Raw genomic sequence first — 27,941 nt, forward strand, 5'->3', positions numbered from 1 at the left:
ATGACGGATCCGTCTCTAAAACCACTGTAAGACAATGGGTGACAGATCTGTTTCCTTTTGTGTCAGAGAAAACGGATCCTTCGCCATTAAGTTACATTGTGAGTTATGATGGATCCGTCTTGATCAGTATTCCATGATGCACACAAAAACGCTGCTTTCATCGCTTTTGTGTGCGTCATGGGAACGCAATGAAACGGAACGTAATGCATTCTGGTTCACTCTGATCCCTTCAGTTCAGTTTTATCACCATTAACAATGAATGGGGACAAAACTGAAGCGTTTTCCTCCGCTATTGAGATCCTATGACGTAGATGTGAAAGTAGCCTTAGTCCCATCGATGGTAAATTAAGGAAGAAAACCCTAGACCAGAGAAATCCTCTCCCAGCTTTTGGCTTTAGTTTTGCAGTATTTGCCCATGGCACCCTAATGCTTGCTGAACTGCAGATATGTTGGTAATGTAGGCAACTGATTTTCTGCACCATAGACTGGTCACATACATGAAGTATCGGCTGATGGCTATCTCTCTCGACCTCCCCCCTAAAAAAACAAAAAAAAACATGCTCATTTGGCCAAGTGCACATGTGATCTGCATGGGGAGAGGGAAGAAAGAGAAGTCTGGTTGTCGCTTATCTTACCTAGAACTAAAGGATCGATATGTTGAAATTCAGCCGTGTGACGTGCTGTCGGGGTGGGGGGGGGGGGGGGGGGGGGGGTTGGAGTTAGGCCCCATACACATTACATGGTTGTTTGGTCCTACCGAAATCAGCAAAGAGACTTTAATTTGTCCTGGACAACAGCTATTCAAGTTTTTGATATCTTTCAATAAACTTCTAAAGTGCTGACACCCTCTGTGAAGGAGAATGGTAAATCTTCCTAGGAGCTGCTTTCAGTCACCCGTGCAGCAGCCTGGCACATTTTAACATAATGTCCCCATTTCGGGAAGTATATCTAGAGAAATGACTTGCTCCTCGTACGGGAGTCTCATTTGGTAGTGCTGTTCTGTCACCAGTGAATATCACCTCCCTGGTAATATATGCAATGGTGCATACAATCCTAATAATAGCCCACCTATTATACAGAATGATCCCAGCTTTTGATTGGAACATTCAAGTGTAAATGAAGGAGAATTAGAGGTTGCCAGCAGACTTGGTAGAAAATGAATGTCTAATACCTATCTGTTACTACTGGATGTTTCTTTCTCATATGAATTGTATCTGTCTCTGGTGTCCAATGCAACTGAAATGTAAGAAATAAAGAAAAATGATGTGTAGATGATAAAAGGGCCAGTTCTTCGAGTCACCCTTGGGCATGTCTGTCCACAGAACATGTGTGTAAATGAAGAAGTGCGGCGACTGGCCACCGTCCAGCTCATCAATGATCGCTGTATGGAGATGCAAAAGAACAAACATGGTGAGTGTTAGACAGTATGGTGTAAATTGTAAAACATAGACGATGGAAGGGAAGGGGGTAGATCTTAGAATCTATCATTTTGTTGGCCTGGCTGCACAAGGCTTTGTTTTATGCTGGACAAATGATGCACAATTTATCTAAATATTTTTACACCTCAAATCTAGAAACGGGTGATTTTGGCTCTTGTGTTTCTTTTTCGTTCACTTTTCACGCTGAATCATTGAATAACCTGTTAAGTAATTCTTAGTTTTTTTTCAGTTGTGTGAATGGTAAGAGTATTTTTTTTTTATCTGCAATATATTCGAAAGAAGATATATTTTATACTATGCAGTCACTTTTTTTTGTATGTTTTATTGAAATTTTTATGACATTTTTATATCACATTAAGGATACACTCACACGACTGTATTTCTGGGTCTGCATGAGTTCCGCAATTCTGCGGAACAGGTGCGGACCCATTCGTTTCAGTGGGACCGCAAAAGATGTGTACTTGGTGAGCAGAGAGAAGGCAAGAGAATAGAAATGCCCCATTTCCGCCTCCCCCGTCAAATTCTCAATCCAACCTCTCCCGCCAGTCCTACTTTAAAAAAAAGATATTTGGTTGGATATTGCATAAATCGCTACGAAACATACAGGAGTATACAACACCACATACCTCTTACATCGAGTGTTATCTCCTCTGATGTGAACGTTCTCTTTCTCCATCATCTTCATTCGGAGATCAGACTGCCTTGATAAACTCTCTCAGCTGCGTCTTGTCTCTGCAGAGTTTACCACACAAATATCTTAGATTCTTTTTCTATCATTTTCCTCCTCTTGATGGTATGGGGGAAGCTGATGGCATAGAGGACTGATGGCACTGGGGGGAGCTGATGGCACAGAGTACTGATGGCATGAGGGGGCTGATGGCACAGAGGACTGTTGGCATGGTGGGAGCTGATGGCACCTGGGGAGGCTGATGGCACTGGGGAGAGCTGATGGCACAGAGGACTGATGTCACTGGGGGGAGCTGATGGCACAGGGGACTGATGGCATGGAGGGGGCTGATGATGCCACTAGGAGGCTGCTGAGTTTTTATTAAGGAAAATTGTTTAATTACTTTTTTCTTATTAGAGTACTGGATTAATCTTTGGATTAATCGATCGATTACTTGGTTACTAAAATAATCCATAGCGGCAGCCCTACCCTCCATATTGTCCATAATGCACCCACACCACTCCTAATGTTGATAATGTCCCCATAGGGCCTCTAGTAGAAATAAGGCCCCTTATAGGGCCCCATCAGTAAGCCCAATGGAGCCCATAGTAGTAATAAAGCGTCCTATAGTGTCCCCAGTAGTTATTCTACTAGTTAACACTTTTAGTGCCCATATGTATAATGCCCCTCTCTGTATTGGTGTTTATATATATATATATATATATATATATATATATATATATATATACACACTCACCTAAAGAATTATTAGGAACACCATACTAATACGGTGTTGGACCCCCTTTTGCCTTCAGAACTGCCTTAATTCTACGTGGCATTTATTCAACAAGGTGCTGATAGCATTCTTTAGAAATGTTGGCCCATATTGATAGGATAGCATCTTGCAGTTGATGGAGATTTGAGGGATGCACATCCAGGGCACGAAGCTCCCGTTCCACCACATCCCAAAGATGCTCTATTGGGTTGAGATCTGGTGACTGTGGGGGCCATTTTAGTACAGTGAACTCATTGTCATGTTCAAGAAACCAATTTGAAATGATTCGAGCTTTGTGACATGGTGCATTATCCTGCTGGAAGTAGCCATCAGAGGATGGATACATGTTCTCATTCTGTTTACGCCAAATTCGGACTCTACCATTTGAATGTCTAAACAGAAATCGAGACTCATCAGACCAGGCAACATTTTTCCAGTCTTCAACAGTCCAATTTTGGTGAGCTCGTGCAAATTGTAGCCTCTTTTTCCTATTTGTAGTGGAGATGAGTGGTACCCGGTGGGGTCTTCTGCTGTTGTAGCCCATCCGCCTCAAGGTTGTGCGTGTTGTGGCTTCACAAATGCTTTGCTGCATACCTCGGTTGTAACGAGTGGTTATTTCAGTCACCGTTGCTCTTCTATCAGCTTGAATCAGTCGGCCCATTCTCCTCTGACCTCTAGCATCCACAAGGCATTTTCGCCCACAGGACTGCCGCATACCGGATGTTTTTCCCTTTTCACACCATTCTTTGTAAACCCTAGAAATGGTTGTGCGTGAAAATCCCAGTAACTGAGCAGATTGTGAAATACTCAGACCGGCCCGTCTGGCACCAACAACCATGCCACGCTCAAAATTGCTTAAATCACCTTTCTTTCCCATTCTGACATTCAGTTTGGAGTTCAGGAGATTGTCTTGACCAGGACCACCCCCCTAAATGCATTGAAGCAACTGCCATGTGATTGGTTGACTAGATAATTGCATTAATGAGAAATAGAACAGGTGTTCCTAATAATTCTTTAGGTGAGTGTGTGTGTGTGTATATATATATATATATATATATATATATATATATATATATATATATACACACACACACACACAATGCGCCCCCTGTACAGTATTATTAGAATATTTAATGTCCCCATCTGTGTTAGAATATATAATGCCCCCTGTATTATTAGAATATATAATAGCCCTCCTGTATCATTATATAATGCCCCCCTGTATTATTAGTATATATAATAGCCCCCTCTGTATTATTTTAATATATAATGACCCCCTCTGTATTATTAGAATATATAATGCCCCCCATGTGTATTATTAGAATATATAATGGGCCCCCTGTATTACTAGTATATATAATCCCCCCTCTATATGAATATTTAATGGCCCCTCCTTTGTGTATTATAATATTTATTGGCCCCCCTCTGTGTTATTATGATATATAATGCCCCCCCTCTGTATTATTAGAATATATAATGGCCCCCCTCTGTATTATAATAAAATATAATGCCCCCCCTATGTTATTAATAGGTATATTGCCCCAATGTAGTATTTATAATGTTCTCCCCACCCCTGTAGTGCCCCCAGTACTGCCAGCATTAGCATAAATAAAGAAAAATACTCACCTGTGTTCCACTCTACTGCGACGCGTCTTCACATTATCTCGCGAGACCCAGCACAGGGGGTGACGGTGATGGCTCCCATGTTGTGCAGTGAACTGTTGCCCCCTCCACAGTCTGTTGGCTGGCCCGCCACCTCCGGATAATCTGGCACCTGGAGACCTCCCTCTTGGCACGCCACTGAGCATACCTAACCTTTCAACAAACTTTGCATTAATCAACAGGATGGTGTGTGTACACGAGAATTGACACAATTTCTGGCATTATATGACTTTTATCTGGCTTAGGAGTTTTCCATCCACTGCTGACAGAAAGTAGAGGAGAATTTGCTTCCTAACTTTCTCACTCAGAAGTAGCTCCAGTATCATGGAGGACATTATTGAGAACTACTGACCTTTATGGAGGTGAATAAAGCACGTGGGCTGAGATATAAACTGGCTATTTAGTTGGTGCATTCTTTATCTCTCCCTCTCTCCTCCCCCCTCTCCTTCTGTGAGCTGGTCTGTCTTGCGATGGATTCAGAAGTAATTTCATAGTGAAAGTTAGTTTAGGAAGGGGGAGTGGAGGAAAACAGCCGATAACAGGACAAATTTTTTTTTCTGATAAGATATACAAATATTACAAAGTCATTTTCACTATTGATTTATGCAAAGTTGTTGGCAGGACTTTTCACACTAGCGCTTTTCTTTTTTGTAACTATTATGATAATTCAGATTGTCATAAACTTATGAGATCTTTCCTCATGTTCAGACAGCCACTGACAGGATTTTGGTCTTTGCCTATGAATTGTCTTTATTCTTTTTCATTCCAGATAAGAAAGCTGAAGAGCAGGAGGCGAAGAAAAAAAAACGTGAAAGTCGAGTAACGTGTTCTTTCTATGCCTTTGACCAAATGCAGCTTTTGCGGGATGAGATTCTTGTCGAGGTGAAAGACATTGAACAGCTGGTATCTCAGGCTCGGAAGGTGAAAGCTTGTCCATACTATGCCAGCCGCTACGCTATACCTGCTGCACAGGTGAGATGACAGTGAGTACTATAGGGCGCTATAGAATAGATAGAGAGGGTATTGGAATAAGATATGCACCTGCAGAGTGATGTACTGTGCACAAATGTTAAAGTCTGCATGTTGACTGCATTTAGCCCCCAACACTTTTGTCCGTGGGCTGTGCTTAGTATTGCAATGTTAAAGGAGTTTTCCAATCTCTCATATCAATAGGACACGCCATGGCTATGGTATGTATGGGGGTTCAACCTTTGCAATCGCCACAATCCTGAGAATGAAGAGGCTGTAAGCCCCGGCTTGGCCATGAGTCTCCTTCACTCTATTTCCCTGCACAACGGTCCCCTAGCCGCCTGCTGTCCAGGGAATTGCAACTCTACCTATTCCATTGAATGGCACTGACTTCAATTCCTTGCACAGCAGGTGGCAGGGGTGCCACTGTGCAGGGAAGATTTGGAAAGTGAATGTGTCGCTACACCAGTGTTGTGTCTTTTATTCTCACTTTCAAAGTGGATACCAGAAGTTGGAACCCCCCTTCCCCATCATCATAAAGTGATTAATATCTTAGCGCTAATTCCATCCCTTTATAAAATGAAAAAGATGAATCCCCACAATAAACTCATTTAACTATCCTGCATCGCTGTTACTTATACCCCACTCGCATATACCAGATGGGTCGTTTACCTCCCTCCAATTGTCTTAGATGCCTGGAATCTGAAGCCAGGTCACTGACCTATTATCGACAGTGGTATCTCGACCAGTCTCGCCCTGAGACATGCTGACTGGACCGTTTGCCTGAGGAACGTTGGTATCATCACATTAGAGTCTTCTTTAGGGTGCATTCACACGAATGTGGTTTGGTTAAAAAAATGCTGCTCGGATGTGGACCCATTCACTTCAGTGGGGCCACAAAAGATGCGGGCAGCGCTCCGTTCCGTGGTCCCGCAAAAATGATAATCATGTCATATTCTTGTCCGTTTTGCTGACAAGAATAGGCATTTCTATAGTGGGTCGTCCATTCCACAAATTGCAGAAGGCACATGGGCATCATCTGTGTTTTGCGGACTACAAAACACGACACATTCGTGTGCATGAGCCCATAGGCAGAGTCTGCTTATAACCCGGAAGGCAGCTCCTTGTTCAGTGGAAAACTCTAGTGAATCAGATTATACCTTATGAACACGTAGTATTAAAAAACAGAGGATGCCCTCTGGAAAGTGTGGGGAGCGTGGTGCTCCTCAACTCCCACTATACCCCATTCAGATGGTTTACATAATGCTATACCCCATTTGCAGCTGTGACTATTCCCACTTATTATGTGTGTTTGACAATTGCTGTACCCAGATCACGAAGATGTATTTTGTTTGTTTCAGTAAAACGAGTAAAAAGGAAAGACTAACTGCAAATATCAGACACAACCTTTTTCCTAAAAAAATAAATAAAATCAGACCCCCTTTATTTGAATCCTTGACATTTTGAGTATATCTCTCTTTCTAATAGTTTGGAATCTGCTACTCTCAGATTATTAATTAGCTTCCTCTGTTTCGATACTGGTTTTTCCACACTTTCTACATGTGATGATGTACAAATGCCAGATATTCACAAACTGTCCCAACATTGTCATATTTGTGTGTCTTGCAGTTGGTAGTATTACCTTACCAAATGTTACTCCATGGTTCCACCAGGCGGGCATCTGGCATAAAGCTAAAGGACCAGGTAGTAATCATTGATGAAGCCCATAATCTGATAGACACCATTACTGGCATGTACAGCTCACAGGTGACTGGTGCCCAGGTAAGTCCAGCTACATATTCCTAACTCTGCAAACTGCCCAAACCATTACAGATATGCCAGTGAATTGAAATTGATTATATAATTATCTGCTCCATTGAGAATGAGATTTGTGTGACCTCCCAAACCATTTCAGAGTTGCCGCCTCTCTGATTTGTGTCAGTGTGCCCCATAACTGCGTCAGACGTTACTCTAAGGCCTCTTGCACACGAACGTGTGCGCCCCGTGGCCGTTCTGCGGCCCGCAAATTCCAGGCCGCAATGCACGAACACCCACCATGGGGCATCGGATCGCGGACCCATTCACTTTAATGGGTCCGCGATCCGGCCGTTCCGCAAAAAGATAGGACATGTTCTATCTTTTTGCGGAACGGAAGTACGGGACGAAACCCCACGGAAGCACTCCGTAGTGCTTCCGTAGTGCTTCCGTAGGGTTCCGTTCCGTGCTTCCGTTCCGCACCATTCCGCATCTCCGGATTTGCGGACCCATTGAAGTGAATGGGTCCGCATCCGTGATGCGGAATGCCCACAAAATGGTGCCTGTGTATTGCAGGTCCGCAATACGTCCACGGAGCGCACAAGTTCGTGTGCAATAAGCCTTAGGGGGATCCTGAGACACACCACATGGATCTATAGCAAACATCAAAATTGTCATATAAAAGGCATAAGCTTTTATGTAACATTTAAACGTTTGGCTCACCTTGCACATCCCTTGTATTACCTCAGTGTGGCGCTGCTCTCTTTTATATGGAGACAGCAATAATAGGTTAATTACAAGGGAATTCTTTCGCCTATTTGGTCTTTTTTTTTTTATACCTCAGATAAAAGGAAAATATTAATTAAAGTAGAAAATGAAAGCTTCTGTTCTGTGTAATTGGCTTTAGAATTCCCAGGGGGCAGTTTGCTTCTGTCAGATTTAACAAAGTTCTAAAAACATTTCTGGTGTGAATGAAGTCTGATTAATTTATTCTCTCTGTGTAATACATTACGTCAAGAAAAAGAATTATTATCAGCTCTATAGCTTCTGTACTTTTAATAGTTATAGCTATTATTATATTTTGAGATCTTGATAGGAGGTGACAGTGTAACATCTACCATAGTCAGTAAGTAAGGCAAGATTTACTGTAATAGCTGTTTTGCTATGGACCAAATAGCAAGACTCCATTGCTTCTTTGGAGCTTGTCCCTGAGTCACTTTAATGCCACAGTGATTATGTGTGACCAAAAGACGCCGTTTTATCCCCGTCGTTTCATTTAAGCCCACTTTGAAAAATTAAGAACTGGAGGGAATCATAGCTAATTCATACCTTAGGTAAGAAAAATATTTGAGTGCGCTTTGGATATTTTAAACCACATTTTCTAACAGTTAAAAGTGAGAGGATTAAAATGCAATTGCAATGAAAACGCACAATAGGTCACTTGCAATTTGCTTGTGGTACCGCAATGGGGTTCCCATAGATGCCATTCTAAGAACTGTATAGTGAACACTATAATGGAAAAAATATGTATCTTATGTCACCCGTGTCTGAAAGGGGTTATCTGGTAATGAATACTGATGACTTATTGTCTGGTGAGCATAGCGGGTCCCTGAAACAGCTGATCGGAGGGGGAGCCGGGACTCCGACCTCTGCCGATGATAATGACGACCTATCCCTAGGATAGGTCATCATTATCCATTCATGGATCACCTCATTAAAGGACATGTGATCACAGATGAGATCTCACCAGGATGGTCTCGGATGTGGATGAACAAAGACCATTCCCACACTGGGTTGGTCATATTTTCCCACACTGTTTGTCATATTTAGTGGAAAAAGCTCCTAGTGTATGCGTCAAACCAATCCACTGATCTCCATTCACCTGGCAGAGGTCAAAAGAGTGTCCAGAGTGTGTACCACTGAGTCAATAGACGACATATGTCTGTACAATGTCATACACTGGGCAGTACTGCAGCTGTATACCTCTGACGGAAGGTGCATATACTGTCCTGCAGTAGTAATGTGGCTTCATACTCCAGCCCATTTTCATCACTGTGACCTCTGCCCATTTCCTGCCAGCCTATTGTAAAATGACTATTATCATGAAAACATTGCAGCAGTGCTCTAGATATCAGGAATATTTTACAGACCATAGAGGACATGAAAGAGAAAGAGCTTGTGGGATAGCCCTAGTCCAAGGTTAACGTCAAGCCTGGCATCTGATAACTTTTTATATAGCTTTGTAAATTTCATTTTATTTTTATATATAAAACCTGTTTCATGGGTTTGATTGGCCACTTGTTAACCTGAATACTGCCCAAACTGTTTGTCGCTGCTCAATATAAACGGGCTGGAAGCGGTCTAGAAAAGCAATATATTTTTGATGAAGCTATAATTGGTTTTCTGGCTGAGTGAACAAATAGTGCCATTCTCCTTGACCAATTGTATTTGTTTTTACCATATCAATGCAGGAGCCGCCGTAGCATGGAGCAGTGTCACGTCTCCCTTTTCATTTACATTTATATAATCCTGCACATCTGGATCGCCAAGAAGCATTTTAATAGGGTCGCGTGCTCAGACCTGCCAAGGATTCACTGTAGGGTATTAGTAATAATTGCTCAGAAAGCATTGGTTGCAGATGCTGTTGTATTCTGAGTTGGCGTCATAATCAGAATTGCGAGTCATCTGGGATGTTGCAGCTTATAGGAAATAGTGTCCAAGTGTATTAGAATTCCACCATACACAGGTATTGCTGCAGTTCAAGAAAAGGCAGCTTTTGAGAGCCAGACTTCTCGCTGACATTCGGCCATCGATCTCTTTACCAGCAGTCATACTTTGTTATGTGGTGGTTATCTTGAGGCACGACTTATCTAGAGGACATCTACTCCCTTATATTGATTTTAAGGAATGGAGTTCCCCCTAGTGTTAATTCCATTCCTACACGATGGCGAGCCAAATGGACCACCCTGTGTGAGGCCCCACCTTCCAACCCTGATAGCAGTTTTCAGTGGGAGATGCAGCTAAGATTTTGTGACAGTGTCTTTTTAAAGGGTTTGCACGAGTTAAAAAAAAATGGCAAGGGTGGTCTTAGAAGAAAAAAAGTTCTACTCACTGGTTCAAACCTCCTCTGCTTGATTGCCATCACTCCTATCACTCCTCACTGCTGCAATCAGGACATCATGTTCATCATGGCTGCAGCAGTGACGTGATCGCTGCAGCCAAGAGGGTTCTGGGAACTTCAGGTGGCCCTGTGTGGTAGGCGGGTCCAAATTGACAGAAGGTGGGGCAACACAAGTAGGCATTATCAGCAATACCACAGTGCCAAATACCATCCCAGCAGATCCAAATACCACAGTGCAGCACAATATACTGTCCTAAAAGCAGTCCCTCTGTGGTGGCCATCAATAGCTGCCATTTTCTGCCATCCTCTAGTTGTCTCTGTTTAAGATATGAAGCAGGAGGCTTAGATGGAGGTGAGATGCGGGGCATTAATTTCAGGAGGGCATGTGTGGTCGCAGGCTGGGTACATGAGTACCTGATTCTCACAGTGTTAATTTCCACTGAAAGGTCATTATGTATCTGGCTAGCGGCAGTGATGAGGGTTTGGGCGGCCCACCAGGAATTTTCCCTGTAGGGTCTATAGCCAGTCCTCCCGTGGCGTCGGCTAATCAATGGCCTCACTAATCACTATGCCCCATTTTTGTAGAACTTTTGTAATATAATCCTTATTATTTCTGTTTTGCAATATTTTCAGTTCTGAAAATTCAGCCATTAGTATAAAGAATGGAAGTTTTCACATTGACGTGGTCATGTGTGTGTGTATATAAATGCGCTATTCTACTGTAGATAAACAAATTTTCTGGTATGCTATTATCTATTTAATGAACAGCCAGGAGGTCCCCTATGTTGGCAGGTCCCACAAATTTTTCAGGATCCCCTCAGGTTCACTCATCAAATGTTTGCTCTTTTCTAGACGATCCTTCTTCCGTAGAGGAGATGTTGTCCTTGGATTCTGATTTGGAGTCAGACCCATACCTCCCCTGACAGCTTTATATCTGCTGGCTGGGTAACCTCACAATCAAGAAAGCAGAAGCTAATACCCTCTAAGAGGAGATGTCCTTCAACTGCTTCACTGACATTTCCAAGTCTTAATAAGGTCCTTGCCCAAAAAACACCCTAACAAAGATTTTTCAGAAACCAAACACTCGGGCAACCTCTTCTTCTCTCCTTGCCCACCTGGTGTCCAAATGGATATTGTCATTCACTTTGGATCTTGTGATGTCAACACTCTAAAGTACTGTGCCCCCGATGGCACATACATCCGCCTTCTTAAAGCCTTACACGCAGGCTCATTGAGCAAATCTGCCTCTGAGGTGCCCACTTCACTCCCTGCCCAGCTTTTTTATCCACTGGGAACTCCATGGTATTTCCTATGTGGGACAAAAAATCTCTTGGATGGGCTACTGGCAGAAGATCTGGAGAATCTTTCAAACTAGATAAATCAATCACGCTTACGTAGATCTTTGTTCAGGATCTCCAGCATCAGTCAAATGCCCTTCTTAAGCAGCTAAAAAAGCATGCAGGCTTCCTTAGGGTCTGTGGTTGAAGACATGGGTTTCTTTTAAAGGCTTAGAATCTCTTCCTGGCCTCGCTTCTTTCAGAGACCAGTTTGCTTTGCACCTAACTTGATTATCTCTGAGGCTAACAGTGCCAAAAGATCTTTTCTCGCACAATCCAGAAGTTGAGCTGTCTGTCAGAGGTTGCTTGGGTTAAGGACATTGTCTTTACCGGGTACAAGATGGAGTTTTTCTTCTATTCCTAGTAGTCTGTCCCTCCTGTCCCATCTCCCTATCTAACTTAGGTTTCTTCTGAGATTTAAATTTGAAACCAGATCAAGGCGCATCTTCCATGGTCCCTCTTTCCCTTTTATAGCTGTATTCAAACCTGCTCATTGTCCTGGCGACTACTGCACTTTTGGATGGGGTCTGGACCCCTCTGTTGTCCAGAGGGGTTGTAGTCATCTCATGTCTCGACAATATAATCAGAAGGTTCCTGCTCAAACCATCTCTCGCTTAGGCAGTAATCAGTCAAGCTTGCGTCTCTACTTCGCAGTGCATTCACTTTTCTGGAGATGCTATTCTACACAGATGTAGGCTTTATGTTCTTGCCCAGGTGACAAAGTGATTGTCAATTCAGTAGCACTTTGCTAGTCTGATCTTCTTCATGAATGACACTCCTGAGAGTGAGTGGGTTTTGGGTCTAGCTCAGCCAGACCATCTAAGCAAAGGATCCAACTTTTTTGTTGTTGTTGTAATTACCACTGTGACTGGAACGCCTCCATAGGTGGTATGAAAAGAGGCAGATCTTCTCCAGGGTGCTTTTCTTGCTCTCCATTTCTTCCTGCAGGTAAGTCTGCTCTTGGGCCTAGCATGTAAGCTGGCCATACACATGAAGTACACCGAAATGGATGATGTCAGCTAACCATCTGTGTGTTTGCTGATAATGGGAATGGACAGGTAGGAAACTTTTGCCCATTGTTGGCTGAAATTGCACGTGTACGGCATGAGCAGCTAAAGTTGGCCAATCATTTGCCATTGGGCTGAAGGACCTGGGAGTCAGATTTTTAAAAAACTTATTCCCTGGTTTGCCAGTTTAGTCTGTCATGTTGCTGGTGGGATTGTTCAAACAAACTATCCCACGGACAGCTGATTGCAATGCAGCGGATCATTGTCTCATGCATAGCAGGCTTTAGGTTGCCGAGGGTTGTGGCACCCAATAAAGATACAAGAAAGAGATTTTACTGGGAGTACAAAAATCCTGTTTCCTGTCAAAGTAGGGCTGGGCTGTTCATCAAAAATACATTTTATTAATTCCCCATTTAATTGAAACACGACTCTGCTTTCCATCAGAATTGATATTGGCCTCGCCCCTGAAGAGCAAACTAATATTGGAGCCAGGCTCCCACCGTAGTGGCTGGGATCAGAAATAGCTCTGATCCTGGCCATTTAACTTCCTAGATCAATGTCTTAATGTATTGATGTGAGTGGCTGAGTAACTGCCGGAGAGCACGATTTTCCTTCCCTGCTGGGAGTACAGCTCTTAGGGGGTGAGATCTTTTATTTATGGCTTTTATTTTTACACCCACCACATCCTTTCCTCTTTTCACCTTCACATCATCTTTAGTCTTTTCTCACTTTACCAAAATGTTGTCTTAAAGGGGTTATCCCATGACTAATGTAAAAAATGAAAATTAGACATCATATATTATATGACAGCCTCTTTCTAAGGGTCCATTCAGACGTCTGTAGTGTTTTGCGGTCCGCAAATTGTGGGCCACAAAACACTGATGCCGCACATCGCCAGTGCTTAATAGATAATTCCTATTCTTGTCCGCAGCTGCGGACAAGAATAGGACATTCTCAATTTTTTTCCGGAGCCACGGACCGGAAGTTCAGGGCCGCGGTCTGGAAATGCGGATGCGGACAGCACATCTTTTCCGGCTCCATTGACAATGAATGGGTCTGCACCCGTTCCGCATAATTGCAGAATGTATCTGGACCCATTCAACGGACATCTAAATGGACCCTAACAAAGCTAGAACCAGCCCTGTACCTCACATTGATCCAGAGATCTCCCCATTCATTGCTCTGCTAGATTTATATCAAGTTGACAGCTCAAGGGGAGTGTCTTTTCTGCTGCAGCTAAGGGGGCGTGTCCATGCTCTCTCTATCACAGCTCAGGAGGCAGCTGAAGGATGAAACTGAGCATGTGCGGCCTTCTCAGAGAGCAGGACAAAGAAATAAGAAAAAAACAAACTGCTGGTGGCGCTATACAGATACGTTTTATTAAATAACTCAGTGGCTATGCAATTTTTTTTTTACATGCAATTACAAAAGTATTCAGCTCCAGGCACTGGTTTGAAAACTGTAGAATATTTTTTCGTGGGACAACCCCTTTAGGCTACTTTCACACCTGCGTTCAGGTGTCCGCTCGTGAGATCCGTTTGAAGGGGCTCACGAGCGGTCCCGAACGCAGCCGTCCGGCCCCAATGCATTCTCAGTGGAGGCGGATCCACTGAGAATGCATCCGCCTGCCAGCGCTCAGCCTCCGCTCCGCTCAGTGAGCGAACACCTGAACGCTGCTTGCAGCGTTCGGGTGTCCGCCTGGCCGTGCGGAGGCGAGTGGATCCGTCCAGACTTATAATGGAAGTCAATGGGGACGGAATCGCTTGAAGATGACACCATATGGCTCAATCTTCAAGCGGATCCGTTCCCCATTGACTTTCAATGTAAAGTCTGGACTGATCCGCTCAGGCTATTTTCAGACTTAGAAAATTTTCTAAGTAATAATGCAGACGGATCCGTTCTGAACGGATGCAAACGTCTGCATTATCGGAGCGGATCCGCCTGATGAAACATCAGACGGATCCGCTCCGAACGCAAGTGTGAAAGTAGCCTAAAAGGAGCACTAACCCAAAAACTGTTTGTTTTAATTCCTCAAGAACTCTACCTCCTAACAGTGAATGGCAATGTTCTTGTTTATGTCCAAAAGAATAAATTTTCCACAGCTGAGGGTTTGCTGCAGTTGCCTCTGGTTTATATAATGCATGAGCTAAATAGGCTCATGTCTTGACTGATACGTTGTAGCAAACCAGAGAGGTGAGAGATGTGTGCTGCTTGTGTAGTTAGGTCACATGGGATGGCGTCTGCTTTTGTATCTTATTCATTTATATAGCACCAATGTATTCAGCAGCGCTGTACACACTGGTCCCTGTCCTCTTAGGGGCTCATGATGTACATTCAAAATGAACTTATTGGCCCAAATTTACTATTGTATCTGCTACAAATCTTAAAAAGGGTTGCAAAATGGTGCATGTAGAAGGTTTCTACACTTTTCTGATGGGGTTTTTGCCAAGTAGCTGGAGCTTTGCTGGAAAGGGGGTGGAGCCTACGAAGTGCCATTTTAGCGCAATTCTGGCGTAAAAATCCACCTCAAAGTAAGTCCACCAATAGTTGGTATAGAGTGAGAGAAAAGTGTCTGCCCCTGCACGACATTTATCATCTAGCTGAGCCCCTGTGATAAATCTGCTGCCGGTCCTGACAGCCTGTGTAAGCTTATGCCGTCTTTACAATTAGTCATCTGGGCCATTATGTTTTTGGAGACTACATGTAGAGTCTCCATGCTTCCCAACAAAACCTCAGAAGAACATGTTTCGGCCTCTAGTTTACTGGCAGCAAGTCCGATCTTGAAAGTGGAGAAAATTTTAAGCAGAAAATACGTTAGAAAGTTGGATGGCATAAGACAAGCACTGCACAACCTCAGAAACACTTAGAAGATAGGCGGTGCCAGTATTGTGCAGTGAGGGGCAAGGCCCTGGAAGATTTGTGAAATGAGTGATATAATACAGGAGAATTCTGGGGCGAAAACCTGCTGCAGTTTGCAAGACGCAATTCTGCCATAGTTTTATGGGTTTTGGTATTACAGAATTCCATATGCGGTAAATTTGACCTATTATCTTCATTCCCTGGACAAGTGCAATTACAGCAGTGCCACATTTATATAGTTTTTCTCTGCATTGCCATCTTCTGACCCCCATATCTTGTATATACTGTATTTAAATCTACAGGATAAATGACATTTATATTTTAATAGGTTTGGGACATGGCGATGCTAATGTTTTTTTTTATTTTATTTTTTATTGTTTGTTTATGTTTACTTTTAATATGGGGAAAGGGGGAGATATGGAGTTTTTTATATATATATATATATATATATATATATATATATATATATATATATATATATTTATTTTATATTTAATATTTTTTTATTTTATAGCTTTTTTTTACCTTCTTTATGCTTATATTAAGTCCCCTTAGGTCTCTTTCACTTGATTGTTACGGATTAGGTCCGGATGCGTTCAGGGTGCATTCAGTCAAACTCGCACCATTTTGCAAGCAAGTTCAGTCAATTTTGTCTTCAGTTGCGTTCAGTTTTTTCCACGCGGGTGCAATGCGCTTTTGTTTTTCACGCTGTTTTCACGCGTGTGATAAAAAACGGAAGGTTTACAAACAACATCTCGTAGCAACCATCAGTGAAAAACGCATTGCATCCGCACTTGCTTCCGGATGCAGTGCGTTGTTCACTGAAGCCTCATTCACTTCTATGCGGCCAGGGCGGATGCGTGAAAAACGCAGAACATAGAACATGCTGCTTTTTTAACGCAACGCAGAACTGATGAGTAAAAAAAAAACGCTCGTGTACACAGACCCTCTGAAAGGAATAGGTCCGGATTCAGTGTGGGTGCTATGCGTTCACATCACTCATTGCACCCATGCGGAAAACTCGTTCGTGTGAAAGGGGCCTTAGGGGACTTGAACCTGCTGTTATTTATTTCTTCTATAGACTGCAATAATTTATCACTGCAGCCTATGAGAGCTTCACTGTGTTCCCTTGGAGCCCCGCCATGGCTGGATAGGAACTTCACTATGGCAGGCCTCAGAGCCTTCAGGTCGGAGGCTGCCATAGCAACTGAACGGTTCCCTCGATCTCAGCGCGGGGGAGCCGTTTGGGCCCAGGAGTACAGTGCTTCCGGGATTTTACCGCACAGATGACTACAGCATCTGAAGAGTTGATGTCCTTGATCTGTGTTATCGCCAATCACGGACATTGCCTCCGGGTGGACGCCATCTTTAAAGTCTGGACATCCTTCGTACATGTACAGCTGATGCTCATAAGAGGTTTTCAAACATGATCTAGTCCAGGGGTTGAATACTTTTTGTCATCTGCTGCCAGCCATTAAAACATTGCTCTTCCCTTTCCATGTCATTATGTTCCTCTTTGCAGCTAATTATTGTGCACTCTATTCAGGCTGCTCTGTGTCGTGTTCGGCAGGCCCGGCCTGAGATTCTGCCATCACCGCAGGCTCTCAGGTTCTGCCGCAAAGCACAGAGTAATTAAAGTGTCCTTCCCGTGCCTCTGCGCTGTGTTTTTGGCTGGACTCCACGTGTCCCCCTGTGAATCCCAGGACTAAGCTTACTCTGTGTGTTTCATTTCAGTTGTGTCAGGCTCACTCCCAGCTGGTGCAGTACATGGAGCGATACAGGTATTTGTTGTAATGATACTGTAATTGGCGGTGTAATCTCTTCTCCCTTACATGTTCATTTCCCCTGTAATTTTCTTCTATTACTGGAGATGACAGTTCTCTTCTCTTGCTCCAGCTGCAGCGGATAAACCATGTGTTTTATTTTTTTCGCTTTGCACAAGTGCAAATTCCTTCCGTGAGTAAATGTGGTTGATGTCCTGCCAGCTGAGAATCGCTCTGCTAACACTTGGTCTAAAAGGACCCGGAAAATCTCCTTTGATTACAGTTTGGAATGAAATCGTAAAGCAAACCTTTTTATGTTACGACAAAATAGCTAACCCCCTTCCCGCCTCCATTTTACATCCTGGCCGACTATGCCCCGTGCTGTCAGGATGTACATCCAAAGTCCTCACTTCAATGGCAGAATGAGCTCCACGCACGGCGCTCTGCCGTTAAAAGGAACCTGTCGCCATGAAAATGTAATCCAATCTGCAATCCGCATGTTATAGAGCAGGAATAGATTGATGTATAGTTTCATGGTAAACGAGGCTGTAAAACGTGTAATTTATTCATTTAAACCTCTTCTCTTTCTATACTCTAGGAGTCACGTAGGCTGTCCTGTCAGGGACTGACAGCTAGCTCTGCATGCCAAAGCTAAGTAGGACCGCGACTGCTAAGCATAGACAGAGAAGAGATTGAAATGTATACATTACAGGTTTTACTGACGTTCTACATCAATCTGCTCAGCTCCTCCTGCTGTATAGCATACTGCCTACAGAGTAGCACTCATGAGATGACATGACCGGCTCCGTGTCTAAATGCACTGGGACCTGAATGCAAATAGCTTCCTTTTTTCTTGGCCATTATAGCTACTGTGCATATTAGGCAGTGTACACATACATGGTATCCTTAAGTCTATTCTTCCCTATAAGACATTTTGGCTGAAGTAATTATATTAGATTCTAAAAAGAAAAAAGGAAACGTGCATATTTGCAAATTTTTCACTGGGTAAAACTAGAAAAAGTAAACATACTTTTTCAGTTTTGGCATATGTTAAAGCCTCACCTGTGCCGCGAAAAAAAAAAAAAAAAAATATTAAACTAAAATATAAAACAAACAAAAAAAAGAATTCACATTTTAGAATATGCCCTTTCAAAAGGTGAGTTTCGCTGTGGGCATTTCCGTATCTGAAGGCCTTCATTTTGAATGGGTTAACTTCCAACATGCATTTCATCATATATTGTCCAGTTAAGCTTCTGTTGATTATAACTGGCAATGCATTATACTCCAGAGCTGCACTCAGTATTATGCAGATGGAGTCACTGTGTACTTACATTACATTACTTATCCTGTACTGATCCTGAGTTCTATCCTGTATTATACTCCAGAGCTGCACTCCCTATTCTGCTGGTGGAGTCACTGCGTACATACATTACTTATCCTGTACTGATCCTGAGTTCTATCCTGTATTATACTCCAGAGCTGCACTCCCTATTCTGCTGGTGGAGTCACTGCGTACATACATTACTTATCCTGTACTGATCCTGAGTTCTATCCTGTATTATACTCCAGAGCTGCACTCCCTATTCTGCTGGTGGAGTCACTGCATACATACATTACATTACTTGTACTGATCCTGAGTTACACCCTGTATTATACTCCAGAGCTTCACTCATTATTCTACTGCTGGAGTCACTTTGTGCATACATTACTAATCCTGTACTGATCCTGAGTTACATCCAGTATTAGGCCTCATGCACACGACCGTTTTTCGGGTCCGCATCCGAGCCGCAGTTTTTGCGGCTCGGGTGCGGAACTATTTACTTCAATGGGGCCACAAAAGATGCGGACAGCACTCCGTGTGCTGTCCGCATCCTTTGCTCTGTTCCCTGGTCCCGGAAAAAAAAATATATAGCATGTCCTATTCTTGTCCGTTTTGCGGACAAGAATAGGTGTTTCTACAATGGGCCACCCGTTCCGTTCCGCAAATTGCGGAAGGCACATGGGCGGCTTCCGTTTTTTGCGGATCCGCGGTTTGCGCAAAAAACTGAACGGTCGTGTGCATGTAGCCTTATACTCCAGAGCTGCACTCACTATTCTGCTGGAGGAGTCACTGTGTACATACATTACTTATCCTGTACTGATCCTGAATTACAGCCTGTATTATACTCAAGAGCTGCACTCACTATTCTGCTGGTGGAGTCACAGTGTACATACATTACTGATCCTGAGTTACATCCTGTATTATACTCCAGAGCTGCACTCACTATTCTGCTGGTGGAGTCACTGTGTACATACATTACTTATCCTGTACTGATCCTGAGTTACATCCTGTATTATACTCCAGAGCTGCTATTACTATTCTGCTGGTGGAGTCACTGTGTATATAGATTACTCATCCTGTATTGATCTGGAGTTACATTCTGTTTTGTATTTCAGAGCTGTACTCACTATTCTGCTGGTGGAGCCACTGTGTACATTACTTATTCTGTACTGATCCTGAATTACATTCCTGCCCTCATTATTTCGCTGATGGTGTCACCGTGTACATACACTGATCAAGTGATGTGATTAAGGGTCCATTCACACGTCCGTGTGTGTTTCACGGATCCGCAAAGCATGGACATCGCCGGCACTTAATAGAAAATGCCTATTGTCCGCAATTGCGGACAAGAATAGGACATGTTCTATTTTTTTCGGGATTGGAATTGCGGACCCAGAAGTGCGGATCCGCAACTCCGGATCCGGGCAGCACATCGTGCTGCTCCATAGAAAAGAATGGGTCCGCAATTCCGTTCCGCAAAATGCGGAATGAAATTGCATGATTTTCCGATCCTGTGACGTAAAGTCATGATTTTATTAAAGACACGGAGGCGAGTATTGCTTTCTCTTTCTTTACTAAGACAAATAGCAGCAAAGAAAAAAATACAACCCAAACAAGTCGCCAAGGCAACAGAACCCTCCCACATATGACCCAGTATAATAGGTCTGAATCCCAAACACTCCTCCTCTTTCTTTGATGGTGATTCTCCACTTGAAAACTGAACATTCAAACTTGAAGAAAAAAGTTCCAGCTGAAAGAACAAAAACCTAATACGAAATCCTCATGGAAACGGAGCTGTTGAGCTGGAGAACGAAAAAGTAGACACTGTAGTCAGCAGTTGTAGCACAAGTAGTAGATTCATCCTATGAAAAGAAAAAACATAAAGACAAAGGGTAATTGACCTTGTAAGGGGGGTGAATAAAGCAAAGTTTATTAAGATCGTCACCAAAAAGACTAAATTCAAATACAGTATGAGATATTTAAAAACAGTATAAGGAAAACGCACTAATTCCAGAAAGCAATAATGACAACCTAATAAAAAGGGAGGGAAGGGGCAATACTCGCCTCCGTGTCTTTAATAAAATCATGATTTTACGTCACAGGATCGGAAAATCATGCAATTTTATTACATGACACGGAGGCTCCTATTGCGAGTTTAAAGCTGAGAAACAACATGAGAAGGAGGACGAAGATAGAACTCGCGAAATGTCGAAACTCGGGACCAGTCTGCAAGCCGCATAATGTCCTCCAATCGTGCTTCGGCGACTGCCATGGAAGTTGCAGCAGCACCTCTGGTGGAATGTGCGGTGAAAACCGCTGTATCAATTCCTGCTTGGGACATAATCCATTTAACCCATCGAGCCAAGGTGACGCTGGTAACAGGGTGAAAAGGACGGCGGTAAGATAGGAAAAGCTGAGGGCAAGAGAAAACATGATGAGAAGCAGTGCGAGATTCATACTCTCTCAGACAAGCGACTGGACAGAGAGACGGAGTATCCGGAAAACACGGATAAGACACCGATCGAATATCGGTTTTGGTGCGGCGAGTGATATTAAATACCACACCCTCCGGAGTAAAAGAACGAGCGTCGAAGTCCAAGGCTCTGACGTCTGAGACTCTTTTACAAGAGACCAAACAAAATAGTGAAACCAACTTAGCGGAAAAATGTCGCAAGGATAGATCTGAGTTGGGCGGACAGGACGAGAAAAGAAACAGGACTGAAGATACGTCCCAGGTGGACGAAAAACGGGGCCTAGGAGGGCGCGAAAGGCGGGAGCCCTTAAGAAGACGACATACCAAAAGGTGTTGACCCGCAGGAACTCCATTAAAACCTAGATGAGAGGCGGAAATGGACGAACGATACAGATTGATCGTACGATAAGCCCTACCCTTATCAAAAAGAGACGTGAGGAATTCTAGAATCTCCGTTACAGGTGCTGAAAAGGGATCCACGTCCCTAACCACGCACCAGTCAGCCCAAGATTTCCAGGCTGCACGATAGGATCGTCTGGTTCCGGGAGCCCATGCGTCTTCCAAAAGACGTCTAGCTGAGTCCGAAATTGCAGAGACGTGCCAGGGTTCCCCGAGACCCTGCAGGCAAGGAGCTGCAGAGATCCCTCTAGTATGAGGGGATGTTGAAGACCCGAAGGATCTAATAAGAGGTCCGGAAACATTGGGAGAAGTAAAGGGCACTGAATCAGGACTGAATCAGGACCAATAGCTGAGGAAACCAGGATTGTGTGGTCCAGAACGGGACAATCAGAACTAGTTCGGCCCTCTGATGGCGAATCTGAGCCAAGACTCGGGGGATCAGAGCAAATGGTGGGAAGGCATACATCAGATGTCCCGACCAGTCCTGCAAAAGGGCGTCTATTGCTTCCGCGTCTGGATCCGGACGCCAGCTGTAGAAACGGAGAAGCTGAGAGTTCAAGCGGGACGCGAAGAGGTCCAAATAGAAGGGTCCCCAAAGGGAGGATATAGAAGCGAATACCGTCGTGTCCAGCCTCAAATCGCTGGAGTCGGAAAGAAAACGTGAACTCCAGTCCGCGCGGGTGTTGTGGAGACCGGGTAGGTATTCCGCCACTACGGTGATGTCCCTGGAGATGCAGAAGGTCCAAAAATCCCGAGCCAGATGGGACAGAGTCGACGAATGTGTGCCTCCCATGGCGTTGACATAGCGAACTGCCGACACTTTGTCCATCCGTAGTTTGATGCAGGTCCCGGTCAATCCATTCGTGAAAGTGCCCGCGAGAAGTTCCAGGGCGTTGATGTGTAAGGTAGATTCCTCCGTAGACCAGCGTCCTCCGGTGGTCACTCCGTTGCAGAAGGCTCCCCATCCCAGCAGACTTGCGTCCGAATCGACCGTAAAATCCGGACGAGGGGCGAAAATCGCCTTGCCGTTCCAGAGCTCCAAATTGTAAATCCACCAAGTCAACTCGACTCTGGCTGCCTCGTCCAGGGTGATCAAGTCCGAATAAGAGAGGCCTGCCTGAAGGTGGGTGTTCTTGAGGCGTTGCATGGCACGGTACTGCAGGGGAGCTGGAAAAACCGCCTGGATAGAGGCCGAGAGGAGGCCTATGACACGGGCCAGCTGACGTAGTGAGACCTGAGGGAGGGAAAGAGCTCGACAAAGCTCTTTGCGGATCGCTTGGACCTTGGAAGTCGGAAGACTGAGAGTCTCTGTAACAGAACTTATCGTGAAACCCAAAAATTCCATCTCCTGACCTGGAGTCAGACAGGATTTCTCCAGGTTGAGCAGGAACCCGAATATTGAGAAAAGGTGGTTGAGCGGCACTCCTGGTTATGGTGGGCGGTGCTCAGTGGTAGAGGTGCATCTAATTTATATAAAAAAACCACGGCACTCTATAGCTGCTTTTAAGTTGCTTGTTTTATTTCATTTCATTGTATATTTTTTCATTTTTATATGCATCCAAAATTAATAAGCCACTGGCCAACGTTTCGGTCTAGTCTTAGACCTTGTTCACGGCCTAATATATAAACAAGTAAATGTTTTAAATTAATATATACATCGATAGAAAATAGTTGTTTGTCATATAGCATAATATAGTTTGACAATATAATGGTAGTACTATTAGTATTGGGAAGAAAAATCTGTCATATAAGAGAGAATATATACATAACGAACCAAAATCATATAGACATATGTATGGTCAAGCGATCTACCAATTACATAGTATGGCACAAGGTGATGGCAGTAGTATAAAACGGGACGCTGTGGTAGAGATATCCAGATAGCGGTGACAGGATATATGTAGGGTATCTGCGGAATCCAAATAGTATAATATTAGGTGGAGACTAAGATAGTATTATAATAGTGTAGGTGATACAGGTAATATAGTAAAGACCACTAAAGTATAGACCACTAAAGTATACTGCCAATAGACTAAGATATAGATACAATATCAGAGGTAACAGGTAACTAACAGAATTCCTGATTTTAGAACATAGCCACAGATTTTGACAGGATCCTAAGTCATAAATTGTAGGAGCTCACATACCTTAGTCTGCATTGTAAGGAGTCTCTGGGATGGTGTAGGGAGGCTAATGATCTGTGTGGTTTATAAAGGTAGAGAGGAGCGTGGAGAGGCGTGTCTTGCGCCAGGTAAGTGGCGTCATAAGTGTGCGCATATATAGAGTGAATCGCTAGTATTCACTCATGTTGTGTCGGATGTCTGGCGTCACCTATGGACGCATGCGTGGAGCAACTTGATGATCTAAGGGGCAGAGAGTAGCTCACGCCGGATGAATTGTGTGCGGGCGCATGCGCAGTAGCGAGTGTTGGTCTAGAAAGGGAACTGGTATGACGTAGGCACATGAGCGCATGCGCAATGGCAATCGCGATTCTAATAGAAGGAATGGAACGGCATAGGGAACAGAAAGTCAGCATTTAACACATGGAGATTGCTCATATTAGTACACAGTCGCTATCTATTTGTTAGAAGTAGGAATATAAGTTAAAACTAAGATATTGGCTAGTCTAAGGTAATAAGTATATCACTATGTATCCTTACATATATATCTATATATTACTATAGTATACTATGGCAGTGGCGTGATACTACCTGTGTGATAGTGGTCATTTCACCTGTGGAAAATAAAGAGGGGGGGAAGAAGGATTAATATCTGGAAGCATATCTCATATTTATCTCACATATAATATCTTAAACCATGAGTTGTAATGGAGGAAGGAATAGAATGCTAGCATGTAGACCTACGAATCCAAGAGAATAGGAATACAAAACACAACACAAGAATCAAGAAATACAGAAATCAAAGTCTCTATTTAACCCACGGGGTGCCAGGGTGTTAAGTTCGAAAATCCAGTACGCTTCGCGTTGTTTTAATCGTGCTATCCTGTTTCCTCCGCGTCTTGCCGATCCTACTTGTTCAAGGATTTGGTATTTTAATTGATTGATCTGGTGGTTAGCAGAGATGAAATGGTGTGGTACTGGTAGTTCGGTTTTATGGCAACGGATATCAGATTTGTGCTTAGAGATGCGGTCCCGTACACATTGGGTGGTTGGGAGGAAGGATAGAGAAGAGACCAAGGGCGGGCAGACGCAGCGGATGGGCGGGCAGAAGCGGCAGAGGGGGAGTGGATTGGTATGAAAATGAACCAGGGGCCTGGGCACCGGCCGTTGTAAGGCCGCCCCTGGGCACCTTCACAGCCTAATTTGCATACGGAATAAAAGTGTTTTTCGGACGAACGATGCTAGCAGGGAACTAACGGTAAGAACAGTTTTAATAGGGGGGATGCCGTGGACATAAGTCTGTTAATAGGTTAATAGGGTCAATCGGCGTGAAAGACTCCCTTTAAAGGAAATCTGTCACATGGATTATCACTAATAAAGTAAAACTATTGCCATGTAGAACATAACACCTCCTTCCCTGATGTACCTTCCATTCGGTGTTTCTTGTTTTCTATCTTACGAAAATCCTCTTTGTATGAAATGCAAATTAGGCAGTAAGCTGCCCAGAGGGGCGTTATTTTCTTTCAACAGTGCCCAGGAACGCCCCCATCCAGTGCCTAGGCCCACCCTCCAGCAGAGCCCAAGCACCCCTCTCCTGGGCTGAGACTCCTCGCCCCCATCAGCGCCGTTGCCTCCTCCCCACCCCTACATCACTGACGCAAGGTGACGCTGCCCACACTAGCCTTAAGCTTCGCTGAGAAATCTCACCCAGACGCATGACCAGTGACTCATTTGAGGCTGATGCCCTCAGCAGGACATAAAGTGCTCAGATGCAGGAAGTCTTTGGTACTGCTTCTGCAAAATTATTCTCTCTGAATTGAAGGCAATTGCGGGCGGCGGGGTTCAGCGGTACCGTTGAAAGAAAATAGCGCCCCTCTGGGCACCTTACTGCCTAATTTGCATATCACACACAGATGATTTTCGGAAGATAGAAAACAAGAAACGCCGAAGGTACATCAGGGAAGGAGGTGTTATGTTCTACATGGCAATAGTTTTACTTTATTACTGATAATCCATGTGGCAGATTTCCTTTAACAAGAGCTAAGGTGTGACCGCTAAAGAACTGGGTCAAAATGGCAGATCTGTAAAGGTGGAAGGTGTACAGTGCTTAGTTCCTACCAAGAGTGGTCCAGTGATGGACATCTGGTGAACCAGAAATGGGTTATGGGCTCCAAGGCCCACTGATGGGAGTTGTGAGTGAAGCCTAGTCCATCTGCTGTTATTCCACAGAAGAGCTACTGTAGCACAAATTGCTGAAAAAGTTAAAAGGTTATTCCATCTCACAAAAGGATGACATATTGATAGGGTATCAAGTGATTGGGGCCACGCTGCCCTTCCCTTAGCAGCTGGTGACTGAGGCACTACTCTGCTAAAGCAGCGCTGCATCCCCTTCTTTCTTTGGATCGGTGGGTGTCCTAGAGGTCAGACCTCCACATATCGGAAACAGGCCATCACTTGGTGAGCGCCCTGTGGAGTATATGCTTTGAAGGGGGGTTAGGGCTGTTTTGGTGGCACAAGATGGATCTACACAGTTTTGGGCAGTTGGACTGATTGGTGTAGATCACTGTATAAAAAATACAGTCCACAGCTAAATATTCAGGGGCGTATTTGTCAGCACAGTGTTGACAGATTCCAATGGCAGTCGGCATAATTCAGAGTGCAGCTCTGGATGTCACTAGTGTATATAACAGCGCCTTCTACTGATCTACAGCTTTGATGCTTTGTATTACACTCGCCGCTACAGCTTTCTTCAGCAGAATCCTGAATGCTTCACTTGGAAGGGTTGTCTGTCTTTTACACTGACAACCTAGGATAGATCGTCAGGATAGGCCATCAGTATCTGATTGGTGGGGGTTCAGCTGTTTGAAGAGCCTGTGGAGCCCCGAGCCTCATCATAGGCCAGTGACATCACTTTCGATTGGTCACATGGCCTAGGCGCAGCTCCGTCCCTCTCAAGTGAATGGTTCTGAGCTGCAATACCAACCAGAGCTGCTATCCAATGGATGGCACTGTCCTTGGTATGCTGCAAGGAGGCCTCCGAGCTCACCGGAGTACCGCTGCCTCTTCAAACAGCTGATCAGCGGGGGTGCCGGGAGTCGGACCCTCAACAATGTCATACTGGTAGGATAGGTCATCACTATAAAACACTCAGACAATCCCTTCGACTGAGACAAAGCAAAGTATTTGCAGAGTTAAAGTACTGAAAATGCAGCTTCCCTTTACAGAAATGCGCTTCTTAAAAGATCAATAAGTTGCATTACAAGTAAATGAATAGACTGATGTCACTACCTCAAGGTGGGCAGAAGACAGACCGCAGTATATATTTTCACTTTGCACATTTTCTTGAGACTTCATATTTCTTACTGACTGATGGAAGGTTGAACAACTTGGGATTGGCCTGCTGTATAGGATGTGCTGTAGGCGGAGTGCAGGCTGCTGTATTCCGCATATAGCCTTGATGGTGCTGAATATGATTTTCATTTGCGATCTCTTGACCCGTTGACAGGAGCCGACTGAAGGCAAAAAATCTGATGTATATAAAGCAGATTCTCTTCCTGTTGGAGAAGTTTGTGGGAGCCCTTGGAGGTGAGGTTTATACTTGTCTGTGATTGCTTTGATTGCTTTTAATATTTGTGAAGCTGGGGAAGGGAGATCTACTAGTTGTGTAAGGTCCTGGCGACAAGCTGTGTGTACCTGCATCATGGAGCAGAGCATTCAGATCATTGTAAAGCATTAGAAGTCCTCCAGAGCTGAAACCACTCAGCTGTTCTCCTGGCCAGCAGATGGGAGCCCCCCTCTACCTCCATATGCAACATGGCTGTCACGGTTCTGCAGCAAAAAGAGTGATATGATTTCAGCATGTGAACACATCCCAATAGGAGAATCAGCCTGTTTCAGATGCGTCTGTTCTGAATGATCATTATCCTCAGGACAAGACTTCTGTCCACATGATTCACAGTGGCATGATTCCTAAAATCATTCATGAAAAATCATTCAAGTGTCTAAGATTTACACAGTGCAACCTTAACCACTTAAGGACCACAGGTTTATACCCCCCTAAAGACCAGGCCCTTTTTTACAAATCGGCACTCCACAACTTTAGCGGTTTATTGCTCGGTCATGCAACTTACCACCCTAATGAATTTTACCTCCTTTTCTTCTCACAAATAGAGCTCTCATTTGGTGGTATTTCATTGCTGCTGACATTTTTACTTTTTTTGTTATTAATCGAAATTTAACGATTTTTTTGCAAAAAAATGACATTTTTCACTTTC

The 27,941-nt window shown here is 43.9% G+C and overlaps 1 protein-coding gene across 1 annotated transcript in view; it reads left to right on the forward strand.

Annotated features, from left to right (window-relative positions):
* Positions 1-27,941, forward strand: part of DDX11 (DEAD/H-box helicase 11) — a 123,891-nt gene that overhangs the window by 35,155 nt on the left and 60,795 nt on the right. The window contains exons 8-12 of the mRNA XM_040436290.1: positions 1,323-1,410; positions 5,313-5,515; positions 7,142-7,294; positions 17,326-17,372; positions 27,173-27,252. Coding sequence (XP_040292224.1) covers positions 1,323-1,410; positions 5,313-5,515; positions 7,142-7,294; positions 17,326-17,372; positions 27,173-27,252 — 571 coding nt within the window. The remainder of the gene's footprint in view (positions 1-1,322; positions 1,411-5,312; positions 5,516-7,141; positions 7,295-17,325; positions 17,373-27,172; positions 27,253-27,941) is intronic.

The sequence above is a fragment of the Bufo bufo genome, chromosome 1, assembly GCF_905171765.1.
Source record: "Bufo bufo chromosome 1, aBufBuf1.1, whole genome shotgun sequence".
Lineage (NCBI taxonomy): Eukaryota > Metazoa > Chordata > Amphibia > Anura > Bufonidae > Bufo > Bufo bufo.